This window comes from Penicilliopsis zonata, assembly GCF_001890105.1.
Source record: "Penicilliopsis zonata CBS 506.65 unplaced genomic scaffold ASPZOscaffold_10, whole genome shotgun sequence".
NCBI classification, from domain to species: domain Eukaryota; kingdom Fungi; phylum Ascomycota; class Eurotiomycetes; order Eurotiales; family Aspergillaceae; genus Penicilliopsis; species Penicilliopsis zonata.
The window spans coordinates 860,507-882,528 of record NW_019208919.1 but is presented as its reverse complement, the minus strand read 5'-3'; the positions used below and the strand labels follow the sequence as shown (position 1 = coordinate 882,528).

The following is a 22,022-nucleotide window of genomic DNA, read 5'->3' as shown; positions in this document are numbered from 1 at the left end:
GCTTTCAGTATTGTTATTCAGACTCAGGATACTATTGCTAGCGAATACTGAGTGGTCTGATCTACTTGAGTAAGCGCTCTTCAGATGGCCAGATCAGCCCACTAACAGCAGACCCCTCGCCCCGACGTCGCCCTCTTCCGCGGACTCTCCAGCCTCACAATCCAACTGCCTCGGCTGTTCTCACGCCAAGACAGACAACGCATCGTTACTCAGCGTGGAGAGAGAATGGCTGAGTCAGGCCGGAACAGGCGGACGATGATGTCATTGAGGCAGTCCACCCCGAATTCTCCTGCCGGGCGTGCAGTCAGCCTCACCGGCCAGCTCCTACAAAAGGTACCTGCACGACCCTGCCGGACAGGGCTCGGGACTACGGCTGGGATCCACTGCGAAGGAAACAAGAATGGCAGGCCTTTCTGCCGATGACTGGCGGGACGAGTATGGTCCGTCTGTGCAGACCGGGGAGACGAGTTTCTGGGGGGATGGATTACACACGGGGGTGAGACTGGGCAGTACGACTACATCTCGATTCCTTTCCCTGCTTGCTTAAGAAAGAGAACGCTGATTATTAGATGACGGCCGGTTGGACATCGAAATTGCACAGCATCGGCCTAGTATCGCGTCACTGCTGGCGCATTTACACCCGGAGACAGAGGCGGGGATACCGACAGAACGGGCCGAGTCCGAACAGGCAGAGACACCGAGGCTCTCCCGATTGAATATCGTGATGCATGTCGTCGGCTCACGCGGGGACGTGCAGCCGTTTATTGCGCTGGGCGAGGAACTGCAGCGGGTTGGGCACCGGGTACGGCTGGCGACCCATCTGGCCTTCCGCGATTTTGTGCTGGAGCATGGGCTGGAGTTCTTCGATATCGGCGGCGACCCGGCCGAGATGATGGCCTTTATGGTGCGGAACCCAGGGCTGGTCCCTGATCTCAGCACGTTGCGCAGTGGAGCGATCCCGAAACGACGCAGAGACATCGCGACCATTCTCGACGGGTGTTGGCGGTCGTGCTTCGAGACCGGCGACGGCACACATCTGCATCAGATTCGAGACGATCTCTTCGACGAAGATGGTATCGATGGCATTGCTGTTAAAACAGCCGACTATCGGTCTAGACCCTTTGTCGCCGACGCGATCATTGCCAATCCGCCCAGCTTCGCCCATTTGCATATCGCGGAGAAGTTAGGGATTCCCCTTACTATGATCTTTACGTACGTCTCTCTCTTTGAGTATATCTGTATACGATACTTATTTCTATAGCATGCCCTGGTCCCCAACGCAGGCCTTCCCACACCCCCTGGCCAACATCCGACGCAACAATGCCAAACCGTCGGTCGCGAACTTTGCATCCTACGCCGTCGTCGAGATGATGCTCTGGGAGGGACTGGGCGATATCATCAACAAGTTTCGCCGTGGCATCGGGCTGGATACCTTGGACGCCGTGCGAGCGCCGAGTCTGGTGCATCAGTTGAAAGTGCCGTACATCTATATGTGGTCGCCGAGTCTTCTTCCCAAACCGGCGGATTGGGCTGATCACATCCGACTCTCGGGCTTCATCTTCCTCCCTGCGGACACAGACTACGCCCCGCCTGAGGAGCTGGTATCGTTTCTGGAAGCCGGCTCCCCGCCTCTGTATATCGGATTTGGGTCGATCGTGGTCTCCGATCCCATCGCCCTGACTAAGACAGTCTTCGAAGCCGTCCAATGTACCGGTCACCGCGCCATCGTCTCCGCCGGATGGAGTCGATTAGCAGCGGACCAGGGCCTGGAGATCCCCTCTTCCATCTACCTGCTTCAAGGGAACTGTCCGCATGACTGGCTCTTCCCGCGGGTTTCCGCCGTGGTGCACCACGGCGGTGCTGGAACGACCGCCACGGGACTCGCCTGCGGCTGTCCGACTGTCGTGGTGCCCTTCTTCGGGGACCAGCCCTTCTGGGGTTCGATTGTTGCTCGTGCGGGGGCAGGGCCTACCCCGATCCCCTTCAAGCAGTTGACGGCCGACCGGCTGGCGGAAAGCATCCAGCAAGCTCTTACCCCGGAGATCCGCGAGCGAGCGCGTCAATTGAGCGAGCAGATGCGGGGCGAGAACGGCGTCCAGAGCACCGTTGCTGCCTTCCACGAACATCTGTTCTGTCCGATCGCCAAGAACAACACCTTCACGACGAATAATACCCACGATGGAATCCGGTCCTGCGCCCTGAGTCCCGGTCGACCGGCGTCGTACCGCCTGATGCCCGCGGGGATACCCCTCAGCGCCTTTGCGGCATCGGTTCTCATCGACCGGGGGATCGTCAAGGCAGGCAGCAGCCATCTCCAACCGTATCGACCGGCAGAGTACGACACCAGCCGGGATCCCGCCGGGCCCATCTCCGCGGGAGCAGGCGTGTTTCTCGGAGCGACGGCGCGGTTCATCACCGGACTGGCCGACATGCCCTTTGAACTGGTCGGGATCACGCAGCAGTACCATCAGAACCATCAGTGTCATCGACGGAAACGGTCAGCACCAGACGAAAATAGTCGACACTCTGTTGATTCATCATCATCATATTCTTCTTCTTCTTCTTCATCGTCGTCGTCGGCGTTGAGTATCTCCACGGACATCTCAACCACCAGCGAGCCCAGTCTGCCCGTGACGAAAGCCACCAAAAAGTCGAGAATCCCGCGGTGGTCGAAACAGATGCTGGACGTGTTGATCGTGCCACCCATGGACGTGACGCTGACGCTGTCGCGCGGCTTCCACAACATGCCGCGACTCTACCACGACCGCACGGTGAAGCCGACGCCCAAGGTCACCGACGTGCGGACGGGACTGCAGGCGGCCGGGTCCGAGTTCACGCAGGGGTTTGTGCAGGGGATCGGAGGGCTGGTCAGCCATCCCCGGATGGGATGGGAAGACCACGGCACTGCCGGCTTTGTCAAGGGGGTGGGAAAGGGCGTTGCAGGGGTGATTTTCAAGCCGCCGGCCGGTAAGTCTTGGTACTTGCATTGCATCATGTTCTCTTCTGACTGTCTCAGGGCTTTGGGGACTAGCCGGATATCCGTTGAAAGGGTTACACAAGTCGCTGCGGCACTCGTTGTTCGCAGAGGCAGACCAGGCGGTCCACGACGCTCGCATGGCACTGGGACAGGACGAGATGCACCGAGCGACGGCCAAGGAATGCGACGAGGTCATCCGGAAATGGAATCTCATCAATAGAGATGGTTGAGGAGTTATGGAGTTATAAAATAGATACCTGTATGACTACGGACTGGGATATAATATAAAGAATATACTAGAAGATTATTCTCAAAGGCTTTCCATTTAATCATCCTGTACATTCTCTGTCACTCCATCCATCCATCCTCTTGTTCTGCAACTCCCCACTGTACTCTGTACAACTCATCTATAATTAAGACGCTGTTCGGTTACACAATGACCAATCTCTGCCCAATCCTGCTGCATCTCTCAGGCCTGCATACGACACATCACTTGTTCTCTCATGAACCTCCACCGCTCTGTTTTCTTTCAAGGTGTATCCCCCCCCTGAAAGCCCTGAAAGGAGGAAGAAAAAGAAAGGAAAGAGAGAAAGATGAGGTGGGCAGAATGGATCGATCAACCGCTCGCGGAATGCCGGGTCATCGTCGTGGTCTGTCTGGTGTCATGGACCCTGTCCCGGCTTCACTGGAGCCCAGTCTGGCTGTTGCTGGTGCTGGCCGTCTGTCGTACACGGCATCGAGTGTGTCTGGGGCGCACCGAACGCAGCCTCCGCGACGAGCTGGAGCGGCAAGAGGCCCGTCAACGGTCCCAGACACACGGCGAGAGCGTGGAATGGGTCAACGGCCTGCTCGACAAGCTGTGGACGCAGTACGAGCAGCCGCTGTGTGCGCGGGCGGTGCGATACATCAACGGCGAGCTGGCGGCGACGGCGTCAACGCAACAGATCGTGCTGGGGGCGGTGGAAACGTTTCCCCAACCGCTTCGGTGGAACAGGGTGCGCGTGTCCTCTGCGTCGCCGGGGTCGGCGAACCTCATCCTCGAGGGCGAGTTTGAGATCGAGATTGCACCGCCGCTCGTCCACCGTCACCGTCGCCATCGCCATCGCCATCGCAGTCGCAGTCGCAGTCGCAGTCGCCAGTTGCTGCGTAGGGGGCAGGCGCCGCTCGTCGCCCTCAGCATCCGCTACAACCAGACAGCAGTTGCAGCGGGCCAACACGATCTCGCCGTCCAGATCTACCGGTTTTCCAGTCGGGGGAGGGTGCGTGTCGAGCTGGTCTTGGATGCCGAGCAGCCGCAGATTCTTCCACCGCAGATTGAACTGGCGGATCGGCCAGTTCTGGATTGCACGTTGCGGACTCTTCATCATGAAGATCATGATCTTCATGATGATGATGATGATGATGATGACGAGAGGGGTGGTAAACACCGTAAACACCTTCACTTTCCCTTCCATTTCGCACATCATATCGACTGGCGACGGGTGGTTGAGTCGCAGATCCGCGCAGGACTGGGCAGGGCGTTCCATGAGCCTCTTGCCTTGACGGCGTTTTGGTTGCGGTTGACGAGGTGGTTCTGGCATTTCCATGAGGAGAAGCAGGTCAATTAGGAGTTTCTGACAGAAGATAGAATTACAGTAAGCAAGAATATATGACTCATAGTCCTAATCACTACTACTAGTATATATATACTACACTACTTATATATACTACACTACTACACTACTTCTACTATATACTACACTACTTCTACTACACTACTATAATGAACTTCCGCTCCTCTCGCCTGGTCTACCGCGCCATTGAACCTGCCGACGACGACTTTCTGTATACAGCCCTGTACAATGACCCGGCTGTGCTGACGAATATCTATCCTGGGGCCTTGAAGCCGTTGACAAAAGACGTGCCGGTGGAAATCCGCAAGACAGTTATTGAGACTGCTTTGATTGCGGTGATGATGTGTATTCCTAGTAGTGGTACTTCTAGTACTACTAGTGGTGGCACTGGGAGTACCGGTAGCACTGAAGATACTACCTCAGTTGGAATCATTTTGTTAAAAAAAGACCCCCCCAATCAACTGCATCACCGGCGGGCAGAACTCGCCATCGCCCTCGCCAGTGAACACCAAGGCAGAGGATACGGCCCGGAGGCGATCCGATGGATCCTAGACTGGGGATTCCGCCAGGGGGGACTGCACCGGATCAGTCTGCGCGTGTATGGGGCCAACGAGCGGGCGCTGCGGGTGTATCGCGCGATAGGGTTTGTTCAGGAGGGGAGGCTGCGTGAGGCCATGTGGCGGGATGGGCGGTGGTGGGATTTGATTGATATGGCGATTCTGGAGGATGAGTGGGTGAGTGAGGGCAATCTGATCTGACATAGTCTGGAGGGTATTGATCTATATGCATAACCTAGGGTTATACATTATGCTATCGAGTAACCCAACCCTAAACTAGGTTGATAATGCCATAACCCTAGGGTTAAAAATATATGTTATGCTATGTATAACCCTAACCCTAGGGTTATACAACCCTAAGTACAGAACTGTAGATCGGTGTTTACTATTATAACCCTAGGGTTATATAATAGCATAACAGATATTTGTAACCCTAGGGTTATGGCATTATCAACCTAGTTTAGAGTTAATTCTACAATAAACCATAACCCTGGGATTAATGATATTATAACCCTAGGGTTACAAATATAGTATGCTATATGTAACCCTAACCTAGGGTTAGGACCCTAGTTATTACTGTAGATTAATGTTACTGTGTAACCCTAGGGTTACCCTGATAACCAGACGTACTTTGTGCAAGTACTACAACCCCAATCCAGCTAGCGCTGCATCAACTTCCCGCCAATCAAATCCCCCAGAACCTGTCAGCAACTCGCATCCCCTCAAAGCCCAGAGCTCTGGACTGCCGATCACAGACCTGTCATTCTCTCTCTTCTGTTTCTGTTCTTTCTGTCTGTTTTTATCATACTCTGTACTCTTTCTGCTTCTACTCTTTCTACTCTTTCTACTCTTTCTAGTTCTACTCTTTCTACTTCTACTCCTTCTACCACCACTCCTTCTACTTCTACTCCTTCTACTTCTACTTCTACTCTTTCTACTCTTTCTACTCTCGGCATGAGCGAAGTAGCAGACGGGGCCAAAGGCTCCCGTAAGAAGTTCCGGCCCACCTATTCATGCCTCAACTGCCACAAGCGCAAAGTCAAGGTATTATTTCTTATTCTTATTCTTATTCTTATCTTATTTTTATCTTATTTTTATTCATCTTCTTCCAGTGCGACCGGGTCAAGCCATGTAGTGCCTGCTGTCTACGCGGGACCCCCTCTGAATGCGAATATGGCACCAGCAAACAAGACCGCCATTACATCCATCAATCCGCCCTGATCGAGTCGCTCATGCAGTCCTGCCAGGAGCTCAAAGTCCAGCTCGCCGAGGCCCGCCGCGCTGCCAACCTGCCTCTTGATGATGACCCCAGCAACCCTAACCCTAACCCTAATCCCCAGCCCAAATCGCCGCAGTCGGACTCTGAAAAGGCCCTGACACGCCGGGACAGTGAGTGTCTTAGTGTTTAGTAATCAAGAATTGTTCTTATCTGCTCTCAGGCATCATCACTTCCTCCACTTCCTCCTCTTCTTCTTCTTCTTCCTCCACCAACTCCTTCCAGATCCAACTGCGCTCCCCCCTGGCCGCCAAGCAGATCCTCGAGGTCCTCGTCGGCCGTCTTATCAATGCCTTCAGTCCCATCGAGGCCGTCAACTGCGGCAGTCTCGTCGGCCTACGCGATGCCGCCCAGATGCGTGTCTTCTCGCCGCTGCTGTCCCACGCCTTCGAGGCCGCCTCCTTGACCTTTGTCGGCCGTCAGGAGCGCCATCTCAGCATGGAGAAGGTCGGCCATGTCCGCTATACTCGCGTCCTGCGCCAGCTGCAGCAGGCGCTCAACCACCCCGAGCAGAGCAAGTCGACAGAAGTGCTGGTGGTCGTTTTGCTCTTCATCATTATCGAGGTATTCCTTACCACCCAACCGATTTGAAATAATCTACTAAATGAACAGGCCTTCAAGCAGAGCTCCAAAGATGCCATCCTGCGCCATCAATTAGGCGGCCTGGGCCTGCTCCGTTCGCGCACTCCCTTTCGCCATCGCACCGGCATTGAACGGTCCATGTTTGTCGACCTGCGTCTATACTGGGTATCTCTCTCTCTCTCTCTCTCTCTCTTTACTGTATGGCTTTGTTGACTTTCCAGGTAACAGCAGCTCTGATCCATCGCCGCCCCTCGTTCATGGCGACACCCGAATGGTTAAGCGTCCCCTGGCCGGCCGATGGCCCTCCCAAAGACATCCTTCATCTGCTGCTCGACATCGCCGTCGAGATCCCTGCATACCTGGCGCAGATTGACGAGTTTTCCGAGGCGCTCAAGACCAACGCTCTGGCTCCCTCCGATCTGGTCGCCGCCCAGACGGCCATCTGGGAAAAAGCCAGCGAGCTCGACGGCCGACTGCACCAGTGGAAGGCTTTACATGCGGATACTTATCCTGGCGGGTCTGCGTGGGAAGTGCCGGTTCCAAGTTCGAGGCAGCAGCAGCAGCAGCAGCAGCAGCAGCAAGATCAAACGACTCCCCGCGACGACGACAACTTCCCCATCTTCCAATGCCGAAACCTCTCGACCATGCAGATCGTCACCCCCCCGCTCCACTATTACCCCGACATCCTGCTCTCGCAGAGCATGTGTTTCTACTGGGCGGTGCGGCTGGTGCTCTCGGCCGCCGACTCGGGCGTGGTGAGCGTCAGCTCGGCGCACGAACGATACGTCTACGCCTGTCACATCTGCCGGAGCATGAAATACTACGTTCTGGCCGCGCCGGGCTGTCTCGCCTCGCGCATGATGTTCATCCTCCGCGTCGCGTTCGACACCTTTGCCGACGGGATGATGGAGAAGCGCTTCATCGAGACCCTCTTTGCTTTTATCGGCCACAAGCTGCGTCTCACAGTCTTTACCAACCAGTGTTCCGAGTCGGCTGTCAAGGTCGTCCGCGTCAATGTTTAAGTAACGAAATCACGAGTATAACGAGTATGAGTAGCTATGAGTATGAATGAGTATGACTAGCTATGATCAATGATTACCTGAGCATATCGTATTATACAACTTCCTTGGTCTGTATGGTAAATCCCACCTCGTCCACCGGTAACCAGTTCGTCGTCAGGCGAGTCGATCCATCCGGCATCTCGAGGGGGGTCAGCGCATTCGACTTCACGTTGGTATAGTTTGGATTCGAGGTATATTTTGGATTTGAGGTATAGTTCGAATGTGAGGTATAGTTCGAATGTGAGGGATAGCTCTCGTTTGAGGTATAAGTCTCGTTTGAGGTATAACTCTCGTTTGAACTCGGGTTCGTGTTCGTGTTCACATTCTCATAGTCCAAATAGTATCCATCATATCCATATTGATCATTCAAAGGTTGACTCGGCTTCGTCTCGCACAGGTCCTTCGTCTCCATTGCCCGCTGCAGATCCACCTCGATGTTCTTGAAGAACCCGCGGTCTAGAAACGACCAGTCGGTCCAGTCGAACGCGTCGGAGTTCATGTTCGTATTCATATCGAGGGTGTTCATATTCATATTGATGTTCATGGTGTCTGCCATATTGACTATTCTCCGGAAAAGAGTAGAATGTACGTCCTTGGGCCCAGATCAATACCTCTATTTATTCCATCATTCTACCGAAGTCGGTAAATTGAATCCGGGGAAGCTGGCTGTGCGCTTCGCGATTGGTCCTCGGCACGACTCCGCAGTGCTTTTAACCGTCTATTAACCGTGCGGGGTATGAATATTATCCATATCCATAATACATAATACAAGTCAACTAGTAGGGGGTGGAGAGAGGTAGAGGTAGAGGTAGTATTAATTAGGAGGTAGAGGTAACTAGGAGAGGGACTACAAAGCTAAGCCTGTCCCCTTGCGCGTCCAGCGATACAAGGCCAGAACAGCCTTTCGGCGGTATCGAATCTCGCTATGGTTGACCGGGCGCCCGCGCGCCTGGGCGACGGCGCTGCGCATCACCTGGCGGAAGTTGCGCTGGTACTCGGTGTTGAGGGTGACGACGCACGACTCCGTGGCGCGGATCATGACCTCGCAGGCGTTGAGGATGCCCTCGCCGGCCTCCTGCTGCAGCCGCTCGACGATGAGGAGTAACAGGAAGCTGCCCTGCAGGAGTTGGATGCCGAAGAAGTACGGCATGAAGCTGATGTCCGAGTCGAAGCGGAGGATGTGCTCGACCGAGTCGGCGGCGTCGAGGGCGTGCGAGATGGTCGACGCAAACGTCGGCGACGATGTCCAAAAGTCTTTATCTTCGATCAACGAGACGGGGTCCCATTTCCCAACAAGCAGGATGTGCAGGACGTGCACTAGGTACGACGCGTACGCTAGCACGGTCTGCGTGTGCCATGAGTATAAGGGGGTTGAAGTACCACCGGAAGTAGCAGTAGCAGTAGCAGCCGCAGTGGTAGTAGTAGTAGTAGTAGTAGTAGTAGTAGTAGTAGTAGTAGTAGCAGCAGCAGCAGTAGTAGCACCTCCATCGACTCCCTCAGGAGGGAGATGGTCTTGCTCTGCCGCCGCAAAGGCAGACAGGCTGCTCTTGTAGATCTCGAGCTGGCGCAGCACCTCGGCAACGTGCACGTCCCACGCTTCACGGCCCTGCAGCCGCAGCCCCAAGGTCGGGTGGTTGCGCGCCTGGTTGAGATCGATCAGCTCGCCGGTGATGGTCATCAGCGGGAGGAAGAAGCCGAAGATGGAGTGGTCGTGGCAGGCAAAATGCGGGAAGACACGCCGCCGGTTCTTCTCGCCAGAGAGCAGGCACTGCGGGCCATCCGGTCTAGGGCTGTTGCTGTGGATGTGGCCGGCCTGCCAGGCCCCCTCGTCCAGCGGCAAGAGGAGATCCTCGCTCTCGGCGTCCAGTAAGGCCAGGGGCCGGTTGTAGCACAGCGCCAGGTGGCGGTCCATGATGTAAAGCAGCCACCAGGTGCGGCGCCGCTCCTCGCGGTGCTCCTCGGTGATCATGTTCGTGGCCGTGGCGCCATAACTGTACGGCCGGTCGCAGACGCAATTGAGACTGGGCCTGGCCTGTGTGGTCGAGTAATCAAACTCATGGCGGCTCTGGATCCCCGCCCACGTCGTGTAGTCGAATCCGGGGCTCGAGGCGGCGTCCGTCTGGCCATCGCCGTGGGAGGTCACATCTATCTCCTGGTTGAGCTTGAGCTCACGCGCAAGCGTGAAGGCGGCATGCCACCAGCGCATGCTGGCAGCCTTTTGCTCGCTCGATGAAATGATCGAGGCAACATGGATGTACGTGATGATATCATCCAGTGAACCCGCTGGTCCGACAAGACCCCTATCGTCGCCGCCGCCACCACCACCACCACCACCACCACCACCACCGCCGCCGCTACCGCTACCCGTACCGGCCTCAAAGGGATGCCCCGTCGTCGGATACTCAGGCCCTGCGTCGGTATAGGCGCTTGCAGCAGCAGCGCCCTCGGGGCCCTTGAAAGAGACGTGGATCAGCGGGCGTAATAGACGAATAGTCAGCGCGCAGAGGAACTGGCAGATCTTCTTGCGCTTCGGCGGAGAGATGGAGAGAGCAAAGGCCCGGTCGTCCAGTGCAGCCACCCACAACATACTGGCGAGCAGCGCCGGGCTGCTGGGGCGCGGCGCCTCGCGGTTCATGAACGAGGCCTTGCGCAGCACGTAGCAGTGGATGTGGTGACAGACCGGATGCATATGCGTCGAAAAAGCACTGGTAAAGTACAGCTCCAGCAGCTCATTCACCAGCCGCTGCGACAGATACCCCTCGAGATACGGCATCACCGGCTGCAAAACGGGATATTTCAGCGTTGCCGCCGCCGCCGCCGCCGCCGCCGCTGCTGCTGCTGCTGCTGCTGCTGCTGCTACCTGAGATGCTGAGCCTGTGCGACCGCGATGTCCTGTAATGCTGCTGACTCCCGCAGCGGCCAGATCAATGCCATTCAAGACATCAAACCAGCCGGTGCCGCCCAGCAACTCGTACGAGTCTGGCGACAGATTCGACGCCGCCAGCCACTCCTCCGTCGCATTCCCCGTCGGTAGCCCTGGGGCCTGTGTCCGACCAGCCATCATCGCGCCCCCGTCACGGTGTACGCGTCGTCCGTCGTCAATGCTGGGCGCCGACCGTGCAGTCGTCCCGTTGGTTGTCTGTGGCGACGGCTGGTGAAAGGTCGAGGCCGGCGAGGCAGCCGTCACAGCCATAGGCGGAGGCAGAGGCTGGTTCTTCACCACACTGCTGCTCGAACTATTGTTTCGGATGCTGGCGCTCGCCAGTCCGTTCCAAGCCGGCTTCTCCTTTTCCCCTTCTTCTTCTTCTTCTTCTTCTTCTTCTCCTTCGTCTTCTTCTTCTTCCCCCTCTGCTGCCGCCGCCACCACGACGGCGGCATTCAACTTGGCGCGCGCGACACGCCCTCGTTTACGACGCTCGCGGGTGAACTCGCAATGGATATCGCTTCGCAGACAGCGCGAGCAGGGAAACGCCCGGTCGCACCGCACACGGCGGGCGTGGCAGGCATCGCAGGCGACTCGGTTGCGGCGCCAGCGTCGCTTGGAGCCCGGAGCAGGGTCCTTGCTGGCGGCGGGGGTCGGGGATTGGGCCAGCGAGGCCGCTGGGAGATTCTCTGCCAGCGCCGGCTGATTCATTGCCTCATGGCTTCAGTCAACAGCTCGTCGGCAGGGAGGGGGAGAGCAGCAGGTCGGAGAGTGAGGAGGAGGTTTCGGTGAGGATCAGCAGGAGAAGAAGCGACAAACGAGCGGGGAAGCCACGTGAGGAGGACAATTATTCTTCCAGTGGTTGGGTTTGCACAAGTCTAGGCATTTACTCCATAATAATAACTGGTTGGTTGGCCAGTCTTACCAGTCGGAGTTTATGTTGAACGATTGTTTCTTGGAAAAGTGGGCGCCAGGAAGGAAATTAGCCGAGGCTGGAGGCGAGAATCGACTGCAAGTCGGGGTAAAAACCGGGGTAGAAATAGATTAATGCTTAATTAATTGAAGTGCAGCTATACAAGGATTGATATGTGATGTTTTATTGATACCTTGTCTGTGGTTGTAGTTACATGGAACTGTAGTATTAGTTATGTAGTAACTAACCGAGAGCGCTGTGGAAGTAAAGACATGTAATTATTGCAACGCCCGTTTATACCGTGCCAACGCTCGCCCACGACTCGCCGAGTGGTCGACGATCGGTCGTGGATAGCCCTGCTTCGCAGCGATGGCTTCGGCCCCCCGGTGGTATGGATCGTGGATGGCGGCGCCCTTGACGTCGCGCAGCTCGGGCACCCAGCGGCGAATGTACTCGCCGTCGCGGTCGAAGCGCTCGCTCTGCAGCACAGGGTTGAAGATGCGAAAGTACGGCTGCGGGTCGACTCCCGTACTGGAGCCGAACCCCCAGCCGCCGTGGTTGGAGGCGAAGTCGCCGTCGACGAGGTGTTCCATGAAGAACCGCTCCCCGCGCCGCCAGTCGATCAGCAGGTCCTTGGCTAAGAAAGAAGAGACCACCATGCGCGGGCGGTTGTGCATCCACGCGCAGTGGCGGAGCTGGCGCATCGCCGCGTCCACCAGGGGATATCCCGTGCGGCCCTCGCTCCACGCGCAGAAGGTCTCCTCGTCGTACTCCCACTCCACGTTGGTGAACTCGGGCTTGAAGCACTTGTTCATGCAGATGAACGGCCAGTGCACCAGCACGTGCCGGTAAAAGTCGCGCCACGCCACCTCGCTGATCCAGGTCGACAGGCCGGCGTTGGCGCCCGTGAGCTGATGTCGGTTCGCCGCCTGCGCCCGCGACACCGCCGTCCGCGCGCTCAGCACCCCCGCCGCCAGGTACGGGCTGAGCACCGAGGTCGCCTGCTTCTCCATGTAGTTGCGATTGTCGGCGTACTGGCGGCCGGCGGAGTCTAGGAACTTTTGTAGCCGCTCCAGCGCCGATTCCTCCCCTTCCGGGTAGAGCGTGCGGAACCGCTTCTTCTCCTCGTCCGACAAGGTCTTGTTGCTCGGAGCAGGGGGCACCTCGCTGGCAAAGAGGTCGGCCGCCAGCTGCTTCCGGGCGCCCGCCGGATTCGAGGCGGGGGCATCGATCACCTCTAGATTTTCCGGGTTCTGGCGCAGAAACGTGCACCAGGCCCGGTACCAGGGCGTGTAGACCGCGTATTGGTTGCCCTGCTGGCTGGCCAGGGCGCCGGGGGTCACGACGCAGGTGTCGTGGACGGCCTCGAACTTGATTCCCTGGCGGGCGCATCGGCGGATCAGTCGGGCTTCCCGGCGCAGCTCGTCGACCTCGTACTCAAGGTTCGCGAAGATATGGTTGGCCCCCCACTGCTGACACAGCTCGACAATCCGCCCCGGGATCGCCTGCCGTTTGTCCTGCGTTTCCATGTACAACGGGATATCGCGTTCGCCCAGCACCTCCTTCAGCACTCGCAGGTTCCGCAGGGTGAAATCGACGCGGGCGGGACTGCACAAGTGTGCAGTCAGATCCTCCGGGGAGAGAATATAGAGGCAGATCAGCGGGATCTTGTGTTCCTGCGCCACCTGCGACGCCAGCTGTAGAGCCCGGTTATCTTCCAACCGCAGATCGGACTTGAACCAATGGACGACGGCACGGTGCGGCTCAACCGACCGTCGCTCATCTTGAGTCTCCTCGTAGGCCTGCTGCAGCTCCTCGATGGGTCGTAGCAAGGTGCCGTTCGTGTAGGCGTGGCAGCGCTCGTTGCTCATCTCGGGGGGGTAGAAGTCCCGCAACACGATCCCAAACTCCTCGAGCTGCTGTGCCGAGGGATGAAACCGAGGTACTTCGCCGACAGACGGTTGATTCACCGTCTGGCTGTCATTTCCAGGGGGTGGTTCATCGTGAGATTCCTCGGGTGCTCGTCGTTTTCTCGCCCGAGGCATCGTGAAGGGCCGCGAGGGAAGAAAGCGAGAAGTTGGGATAAACACAGGGCGAGACAGAACCAAAGCTCGTCGGATCATGAACACTCGTTATTTTTCCTCGCGAACCCACGCGTCCTTGCTTTATTAAACCGACACGATCGCGATCGCGATCGGAAAGAATGTCGTACTCCGCAGGCAGATCCGCCAGATCGAGACGATCGAAACCGGGCCTGGCCTGGCCTGACGTCAGGGCCCGAGAGCGGGTCGATTGCAGCCCCATCAGGTTGTTGAGCTTTTGTTCATGTCGTGTTGAGAGAGAAGAGAAGAGAAGAGAAGGATAGAGAGAAGAGAAGAGGAGAGAAGAGGAGAGAAGAGAAGAGAAGAGGAGAGAAGAGAGAGAGAGAGAGAGAGAGAGGGAATGGACTAGCCCGTACTGGTTAGGGTACTGAGGATAAGGCTACAATATTGATGCCTAAGGCTAGAACTATGCCTGAGGCTAGAACTATGCCTGAGGCAACAGACACCTGAGGCACTTCAGACTGTAGAAAGTCACGATCACAACTTCGACTTGACTTCAACTTCGACTCGACTTGACTTCGCTCTCGCTGTCTCCTTCTCACTCTCGATATTAACTTCGTCTGTGCCTTTATTTGCCTCACTGTCCCAAATTAGAAATACTAGCCTGTATTTCGGTCTCGTATTCCTCTTTTCGACTCCCTCCGAAAGCCCCCGTCTCCGTCTGGGTCCCCGAAGGCCATCGGCCAGGCCGGCGCCTATCAGTCTGGTCCACTGGCGATCCGATTTGAGTTCGTCATGGAGTCATGGACCCAAAAGTTCGGTTCAATAGTCCAGAGCGGCGACGCCGGATCCAGTGCGTGCGCTGTGCGTCGCTCAGATCCGTGGTTTGCCGTGGGGGCTGTCAGTCGGTTACGGGGTCGCTGCTGGCTGCAGAATGGGGATTTGGACACACGGCGAAGATCTGGAGACAGCCTCTATTCCATTGCTCGCTGGGTCTGGCCTCGTGCAAGTCGGCAGGACGCTTCTGTGCACGGTAAGTTGCCAATTCAGCCCCCCCCCAAGATCCTCTCCCGTCCGTATACTGATCGTCAGCGTTTCTTTCCACCACTAGCACGGCACGGACTACGAGAGAACAGGGGGGTAAAGGACCGTCACTTTGGAATCTCCTTGCTGCGTGGTGTATAAAGTTTTTTTCTTTTCCCCTTGACCGGTGGTCAAATATCCGATCGCTTGCCTGCTTCCCACAACTAGGTTTTTTTGGGTTGCCGACGTTTTATTTCTACTGGCCGCCTCCCCCCCCTCTTCCCCAGGAAATCGAAATCTCCAAAGGGCCTTTTCAATCGCCGTTGAACTCTTTTCTCGTCTTCAGGGTGCGCGTCCCCGAGGCGCATTCGCTTCCCCTGCTCCAGGCATAAAAGCGCGCCCCGGACCCCCCGGCGAAGAGCACAAGACCATTGTCTGATCGCCACCCAAGGTCGAACAATCCGCGCAATCCGTTTCGGCCCGGAGCACATTCATTGTCGCTGTCGCTGCTGTCGCTGCTGCTGCTGCTGCTGCTGCGGTGGCCAGTTCAACGCTCCCTGATGTCGCCGTTGCAGACAGTGCTTCCATGGCGGTGCCACGAGCCGACAACTCTCCCGAGGGCTTGTTCGATCCCAGCGCATACCAGCGGCGGACCGACCAGTTGATCTTTGCGGCCTTCATTTCCATGACCCTCTTCAACTCCCTCGAGCTGATCGTGTTGTGTTTTGGCACCTTCAAGCGCCGCCAGGGGCTCTACTTCTGGAGCTTGCTGGTCGCGTCGGCCTGCCTCATCCCATACGCGATTGGTTTCCTCCTCATCTTCTTCCACACCGGTGTCAACCCGTATCTTCCCGTCACCCTCATCGTCTTCCCCTGGATGGGCATGGTTACGGGTCAGTCGCTGGTGTTGTACTCGCGGCTGCACCTGGTCTGCCAGAACCCCAAGGTGCTCCACGCCGTGCGGTGGATGATCATCATCAACGCCTTCTGCCTGCACATCCCCACCGCGGTGCTCATCTACGGTGACGCCTCGCCAAGCTTTCCGTCCTTCGCCTTCGGCTACAGTATCATGGAGCGCATCCAAGTCGTCGGCTTCTGTCTCCAGGAACTCATCATCTCCGGCATCTACGTCTGGGAAACGGTCAAGCTGCTGCGCCTACGGCCCCAGGGCTGCCGCCGCGGCATCTTCAACCAACTGCTCGTCATCAACATCGTCATCCTCGCCATGGACCTCGCCGTCGTCGGCATCGAGTACGCAGGCTACTACCCCATCCAGGTCACCCTCAAGGCCTTCGTCTACAGCATCAAGCTCAAGCTCGAGTACTCCATTCTCGGCAAGCTGGTCCTCGTCGCAAAGGGCGCCTGCTCCCTTCCCGATCCCGCCTCCAGCGGCTACGAGCCGGACTCCTCTCTCTCCCAGTCCCAGTCGCAATGTCCTTCGCACTCTCTTCCCTCCTCCCGTCGTACCCAGTCCTCCTCCAGTCCTGCCGCTGACTGGCTCGAAGAATTCGAAATGGGGTTGCCCTATCTGCATCCTCATGCAGCTTACTCATAACACGTTCTCTCATATCCTCTCATAATTCCTAATCTCTCTAAAAAAATCTTTAATACTGGCTAGATGGCGCACATCAAAAGTTCAGACCTGTACATACTACATACATTACATACCCCCAGCGGCTGTCATTATTTTTTAACCATATACCTTGAATATATATATATATATAATAAATTGAAATAAGGATATACCAGTTCATTATTAGGTGCGAGCCTGCAGCACCAAGACACAGCCAGGCGGAGCGGGTCGCGGGTTGTCTCCGTAGATGAGATGCGGCGGAAAACGACCCGGTCGGAGAGGGTTGTGGGGAGCGAGTCGTGGAGGGTCGCGAAGAAGATGGAATCGGATTCGGAATCAGAAGACGCCTGCGCTGTAGCTTTCGCTGCGTGAGCAGACGATGAAGGAGGCACGTCAACGTGGACAATCGTCGCGGTGACGTGGTCGTTCTGGGCTAGCTGGAGGACGAAGCGCAGGGCGAAACGGTCGTCGGCGCCGCCGAAAAACGGCAGGACGATGTGGTGGGAGCGGGCGCCGCCGGCGGGGGAGCGGTTCCAGACCGAGCTCCGGGCACTCAGGGAGCGCGGGTTAGGCGGACGGTCCTGCGTGGCGGACGGGGCGGTGGTGTTGCTCTGGTAGACGCTCCGCTCGATGAAGACGCCGATGTTGCTCTTCACACGGCTGACGACGCTCGAGACAAAGGCTGCGTACGGCCCGTTGGCGAAGCGCGAGTCCTCTTCGTCCAGGCCGAGGCCGCTCAGCCGTTCGGTCATGCCGCCCGTCTCGCTCCAGGGGAGGAGTAGTAGGTCTGTGGACTCTTCGCGCGCCATGTCCACCACCGTGTCAGCGTAGGCGGCTTCCGGGATGACCGAGACCCCGGCCATGATCGAGATGTTGTGCCACTGACCAAAGGCGCGGAAGGTGTTCACGACCGGGTCCCAGAGCGAATACTCGTCGATTTCAGAGACCTTCATCACACTCGAGACTCGGTCTGTCAGCTCGATCAGCCGCACCCCGTGGACCTGCAGGGCTTTGCGCCCGTCCCCATCCTCGGGAGTGCCCATCGATTCCTCGGTGTCCTGTGGTGCAACCGGAATTTCGGCCTGCGTCGTTTTGGCCGGGTGGACCCGGGGGGTGACCCGGCTGGAAGAACCTGCCAGCAGAGCGGCCAGCGTGCAGACGCCTGGCAGACCGTCCAGGCGCAGATAGACCACCAGCTTTCGGACGGTGATGGATTTGAGATGATCCTTGGTCAGCTGCACGCTATCGGCGCGACCCTCGGGCTGCAGCGGCTGGCCATCCCAGTCGATCTCACCGCGACGCCAACGATCCACCTTGATCTGGTACCATGTCGGATAGAGGGCGACAGTCAGCGGGGTAGTGGCAAAGGTCGTGACCAGGGCCATGACGACAAACATGGTGAAGGTCTGGGTGCTGAGGATCTTTGCATCAAGTCCGATATTCTGCCAGATATTAGTTCTCTCTCTCTCTCTCTCTCTCTCTCTCTCTCCCATCTCTCATTTCCAGTCTTGAGAAGTATTTACCAAAACAATCAATTCGACTAGACCCTTGCAGCTCATCAGAACTCCAATGGCACAGCTCTCGCGCCAAAGCAGGCCAGTGAAACGAGCAGCCAACGCGCCTCCGGTCACCTTGGCGATGAAAGCGATGGCAATAATGCCAACGACATATCCCCAGACAATACCCGTGTTGAGCAAGCCAAGATTGGTACTGAGCCCGGAGAGGGTGAAATAGAGAGGGAGGAAGATGGAAGCGACCAAGTCTTCGATCTTTTCGGTGAGCTTGATGGCAAAGCCGCCCTCGTGCGGACACAAGAGGCCGATGATGAAGCCGCCAAAGATGGCGTGGATGCCGATAACCTGGGTGAAGAAGGCGGAGGCGAGGGTGATGAGCAGGGTGACGGTGACGACGGCTTGGCTAGGACCCTTCTCCAAGCTCCCCGTGCGTTTCAGGAAGCGCATGAACAGGGGGCGGAAGACAAACACCAGCATCAGAATGTAGCCCACGAGGACCAGCAGGACATAGAGGGCAGTGATGCCGCTGTCGGCGTTGACCAGGGTAACGCACAGCGCCAGCAAGATCCAGCCAACCACATCGTTACCGACGCCCGCGGAGAGTACGATGACACCCACATTTGTGCTCAACAGCTTCAGATCGGTGAGAATGCGACAGAGCACGGGAAAGGCCTGGTTGTCAGCGATTTTACCAGCAAACGGAGTAGAAGAAGAAGGAGGAGAGAAGAAGAGAGTCTTACAGTGATAGCCATGGCAACACCGATGAAGAGCAGGAATGTGCCGTAGCTGACAGGAACCGTGTCTGCCTCATTCTGGAACTGCTTGTAGATGCCGTACGAGATGGCGCTGCCGAGGCCAAAGGGTAGAATCATGCCGGCGGCCGAGACACTGGACGCGACCCGCCAGTTACTGACCAGGAAGCGCACGTTGGTCTCGAGACCGACCTGGAACAGGAACAGCACCAGGCCCAGGTTCGCGACCAGGTTCAGATTGGGAATCGAAGCCGTGGGAAAGATGGCGTCGGTGAAGCCCGGGATGCGGCCCATGACAGACGGGCCAAGCAAAATGCCGCCGATGATCTCTGCGATGACGCGGGGCTGGTTGATCTTGGCCAGCGGCCAGTGCAGCAGGTGACAGAAGATGATGATGATGCCCGCCTGGATGATAAACACGATGATGGGGTTCGACGAGTCATAGTGCGATGGGTTGCTGCCTTGCAGAATGCCCTGAACCGCCGCTCGGCTGGTGGTGGTGGCCGCAGCCGCCGCGGTGGTGGTGGTGGTGGTCATGATGACCCCAGACGAGACGAGGAGGGAGTCAAATCTGATGAGAGAGCAGTTAGGAGATGACAACGATGAGAAAGAGGAAGAGGAAGAGGAGGAGGAGGAGGAGGAAGAAGAGAAGGAGAGCTTTGATTGCGGCAGATGAAAGATACCTCCCAAGGTACTGCTTTGTACAAACTAAACCGAGTAACGCTTGTATTGTACACTTGAGCTTATTTAGTGTTATAACAACTAGTACAGAGTACAGAGCACTATCTTATAATTTAATATTTCTATGAATTTACGATGATAGATCAGGAATATTCTGCTACCTATGTTCCATTTGTATGACTGTATTGACTGTTGTATTTGCTGTTGTATTTGCTGTTGTATTACTGTATCGTACTTACTGTACTGATCTAGTCCACCTCTGGTTAGCCATGATAAGAGCCGGCCACTCTGCGGGGAAGCGACGGCACGTGGGCTGCTCGTTATTTGCTCTTCAATTGCCTCATCTTTTCTTCGCTCTTCCCACAGACGGGGTTGTCCATCTCTCCATCTATCTGGGCCTCCTTTTCGTGTCTTTCATCGATTCTGGGGGGTTTCTCTGATAGTCTGTCCCGCCAGGTCTTTATGAGAGTATCTATAACCCCGGTGGCGCCGTGTACGACAGCCAAGATAAGGCTGCAGTGAATTGGGTGCAGTTGGTGCCAAGGGGTGACGGTCATGTTGCCAATGCAGTGTAACACTCAAAACCTCGAGTACTAGTGCTCTGTGCTCTGTACGGAGTAATGTGGATGTGCTCGTCAAGCTGACGTGTTCGCAGTGACTAGTAGCGGAGAATATTTCCGGCCGCCTATCTATCGAGATGGACCCTGCTTTTGCAAGAAGATGAGGAGCAATCAGGAGGAGACAAATTGCCAGTGATGTTGGAAAAAACTCACTACTGTGATGATAGGATTGGATTGTCTGGAGAGGCTACCGCCTGGCGAGGCTACCACCAGACAGGGCAGGAGATTGCCTCCTGGCAGGCGAACAGCCAGAATTCCGGTCCATTGCTTGACAGTCATGCTGAGATCATGTCTAGAGTGGCCTTCAGAATGCTGTTGCGACTGAAGGGTCGACTGGTAACTCGATACACTTCCTAACACAACATTAGAAAAGATGGCGAGTGTATTCCCTAGGTATGGCAGAATATCCATATTTCAAGTTCTCCGCTCATAAACAGCACTGTCTACGTTCCTCATGCTACGGAGACGATGAAAGCGGCCCAATGGATGGGCACGCGTGTGATCGAGCTGAATTCGGTCCCCAAACCGACCATCACCGACCCCGGCGACGCCATCATCCACATCACCCACTGTACCATCTGCGGCTCCGATCTACACCTGTACGAGGGCGAGCTGAACGACGCGATGCAAAAGGGCGATATTCTCGGTCACGAGGCGATTGGTTTTGTCGAGGAGGTCGGCTCAGACGTCAAGAAGCTCGCCCCCGGCGACCGGGTGATCATCCTGCCCATAATCGCCTGTGGCTCCTGTGATTACTGCCAGAGACAGGAGTACTCGCTGTGCGACAACACCAACCCTTCGCGCGAGATGGAGCGGGCCTACGGGCACCGGGTATCCGGGACATTTGGTTACTCGCACCTCACGGGCGGCTACGCCGGCGATCAAGCCGAGTACTGTCGCGTTCCCCACGCGGATCTGACCTGCGTCCGGGCCCCCCCCGATGTCGATGCCCGCAAGCTGCTGGGACTGGCCGACGTCACCACCACCGCCTGGCATGGCTGCGAGCTGGCCGAGGTAGGCCCCGGCGACATCGTCGGCGTGTGGGGATGCGGGCCTGTCGGGCTGTCAATCCAACGGCTGGCGCTCCTGCGCGGGGCCCGCAAGGTGTACGCCATGGACAAGGATCCCGTGCGGCTGCGCATCGCCGAGAGCTTCGGCATGGTCGCCATCGACGTCGCCGCCCATCCCGAGACGGCCGACTTCCTGCTCGCCATCCAGCCGGGCGGGCTCGACCGCGGCATCGAAGCCAGCGGCTTCCGCAGCTCGCAGAAACCCGCCCACGCCGCCATGCGCGCCATCGGTCTCGAGCACGACAGCAGCGACACCGTCGCCGCCATCATCAAGGCTACCCGCAAGGGCGGCTCCGTCGCCCTCATCGGCGACTTCTTCTTCACCACCCACGACTTTCCCATCGGGCCCATGATGGAGAAGGCTCTGACCGTGCGCGGCGGACAGTTGGCCGCCCAGAAGGTAAGTACTTCCCTATTCGCCCCTACCTCACAGGCTTGCGTTGATCTTTTCTTCCAGTACCACCCCTTCCTGCTTGACCTCGTCGTTCAAGGGAAATATGACCCGTCATGGATTTTCACATATGAAGGTAGGCCAAATCCATTAAACTCCCTTCCTGCGAACTCTCTAACCCATCTAGATGACTTTGAGAACATCGTAGAGGACTATCGCAAGTTCTCCCGGCATGAAATCCCCGGCGGGCTTAAAGTGTGTTTGGTGACGCAGTTTGGGCGGAGCTTGAATTCCAAAGAATAGTCTCCTAGATAATAGATCTCAGTGTTGAAGTCTCTACAACACTACCATTCAGTACCTAGCACAATCGCTAACCAGACTTGATAATATCTGCCGGACCCATTAAAGTACATTTGATATGGACAACCGAAAGAGTTCCCCCCATCCATAGAAT

The 22,022-nt window shown here is 56.8% G+C and overlaps 10 protein-coding genes across 10 annotated transcripts; 6 read left to right on the top strand and 4 right to left on the bottom strand.

Annotated features, from left to right (window-relative positions):
• Positions 1 to 11: 11 nt before the first annotated feature.
• ASPZODRAFT_98895 (hypothetical protein) lies at positions 12 to 3,207 on the top strand (the record flags this gene model as incomplete). Its single annotated transcript, XM_022730591.1, has 4 exons — positions 12 to 509; positions 570 to 1,212; positions 1,262 to 2,967; positions 3,017 to 3,207. The coding sequence occupies exons 1-4, from the start codon at positions 401 to 403 to the stop codon at positions 3,205 to 3,207; spliced, it is 2,649 nt and encodes an 882-aa protein (XP_022580407.1). The 5' UTR covers positions 12 to 400.
• A 104-nt stretch (positions 3,208 to 3,311) lies between these two features.
• ASPZODRAFT_133764 (hypothetical protein) lies at positions 3,312 to 4,621 on the top strand. Its single transcript, XM_022723349.1, has one exon. It carries the CDS (start codon positions 3,571 to 3,573, stop codon positions 4,582 to 4,584), a length of 1,014 nt encoding a protein of 337 aa, XP_022580406.1. The 5' UTR covers positions 3,312 to 3,570; the 3' UTR covers positions 4,585 to 4,621.
• A 64-nt stretch (positions 4,622 to 4,685) lies between these two features.
• Positions 4,686 to 5,613, top strand: ASPZODRAFT_544767 (hypothetical protein). Its single transcript, XM_022728470.1, has one exon. The coding sequence runs from the start codon at positions 4,740 to 4,742 to the stop codon at positions 5,346 to 5,348; it is 609 nt and encodes a 202-aa protein (XP_022580405.1). The 5' UTR covers positions 4,686 to 4,739; the 3' UTR covers positions 5,349 to 5,613.
• Positions 5,614 to 5,929: 316 nt separating this feature from the next.
• Positions 5,930 to 8,110, top strand: ASPZODRAFT_26497 (hypothetical protein). The gene is made up of 5 exons (XM_022728050.1): positions 5,930 to 6,191; positions 6,260 to 6,536; positions 6,587 to 6,987; positions 7,036 to 7,170; positions 7,227 to 8,110. Exons 1-5 carry the CDS (start codon positions 6,102 to 6,104, stop codon positions 8,025 to 8,027), a joined length of 1,704 nt encoding a protein of 567 aa, XP_022580404.1. The 5' UTR covers positions 5,930 to 6,101; the 3' UTR covers positions 8,028 to 8,110.
• Positions 8,111 to 8,118: 8 nt separating this feature from the next.
• On the bottom strand, positions 8,119 to 8,622 carry ASPZODRAFT_17327 (hypothetical protein; the record flags this gene model as incomplete). The annotated part of the gene is made up of 1 exon (XM_022726999.1): positions 8,119 to 8,622. The coding sequence occupies one exon, from the start codon at positions 8,620 to 8,622 to the stop codon at positions 8,119 to 8,121; it is 504 nt and encodes a 167-aa protein (XP_022580403.1).
• A 291-nt stretch (positions 8,623 to 8,913) lies between these two features.
• On the bottom strand, positions 8,914 to 11,700 carry ASPZODRAFT_98890 (hypothetical protein; the record flags this gene model as incomplete). The annotated part of the gene is made up of 3 exons (XM_022730590.1): positions 8,914 to 10,907; positions 10,950 to 11,352; positions 11,431 to 11,700. 3 exons carry the CDS (start codon positions 11,698 to 11,700, stop codon positions 8,914 to 8,916), a joined length of 2,667 nt encoding a protein of 888 aa, XP_022580402.1.
• A 380-nt stretch (positions 11,701 to 12,080) lies between these two features.
• On the bottom strand, positions 12,081 to 14,160 carry ASPZODRAFT_133763 (hypothetical protein). The gene has a single exon (XM_022723348.1). It carries the CDS (start codon positions 13,945 to 13,947, stop codon positions 12,181 to 12,183), a length of 1,767 nt encoding a protein of 588 aa, XP_022580401.1. The 5' UTR covers positions 13,948 to 14,160; the 3' UTR covers positions 12,081 to 12,180.
• A 579-nt stretch (positions 14,161 to 14,739) lies between these two features.
• Positions 14,740 to 16,522, top strand: ASPZODRAFT_17324 (hypothetical protein; the record flags this gene model as incomplete). Its single annotated transcript, XM_022726998.1, has 3 exons — positions 14,740 to 14,977; positions 15,056 to 15,123; positions 15,419 to 16,522. 3 exons carry the CDS (start codon positions 14,740 to 14,742, stop codon positions 16,520 to 16,522), a joined length of 1,410 nt encoding a protein of 469 aa, XP_022580400.1.
• Positions 16,523 to 16,657: 135 nt separating this feature from the next.
• ASPZODRAFT_143759 (hypothetical protein) lies at positions 16,658 to 19,758 on the bottom strand (the record flags this gene model as incomplete). The annotated part of the gene is made up of 5 exons (XM_022724941.1): positions 16,658 to 16,669; positions 16,714 to 17,982; positions 18,064 to 18,726; positions 18,795 to 19,377; positions 19,727 to 19,758. 5 exons carry the CDS (start codon positions 19,756 to 19,758, stop codon positions 16,658 to 16,660), a joined length of 2,559 nt encoding a protein of 852 aa, XP_022580399.1.
• Positions 19,759 to 20,275: 517 nt separating this feature from the next.
• Positions 20,276 to 21,948, top strand: ASPZODRAFT_133762 (hypothetical protein). Its single transcript, XM_022723347.1, has 4 exons — positions 20,276 to 20,500; positions 20,545 to 21,577; positions 21,630 to 21,704; positions 21,756 to 21,948. Exons 1-4 carry the CDS (start codon positions 20,481 to 20,483, stop codon positions 21,774 to 21,776), a joined length of 1,149 nt encoding a protein of 382 aa, XP_022580398.1. The 5' UTR covers positions 20,276 to 20,480; the 3' UTR covers positions 21,777 to 21,948.
• Positions 21,949 to 22,022: the final 74 nt, after the last annotated feature.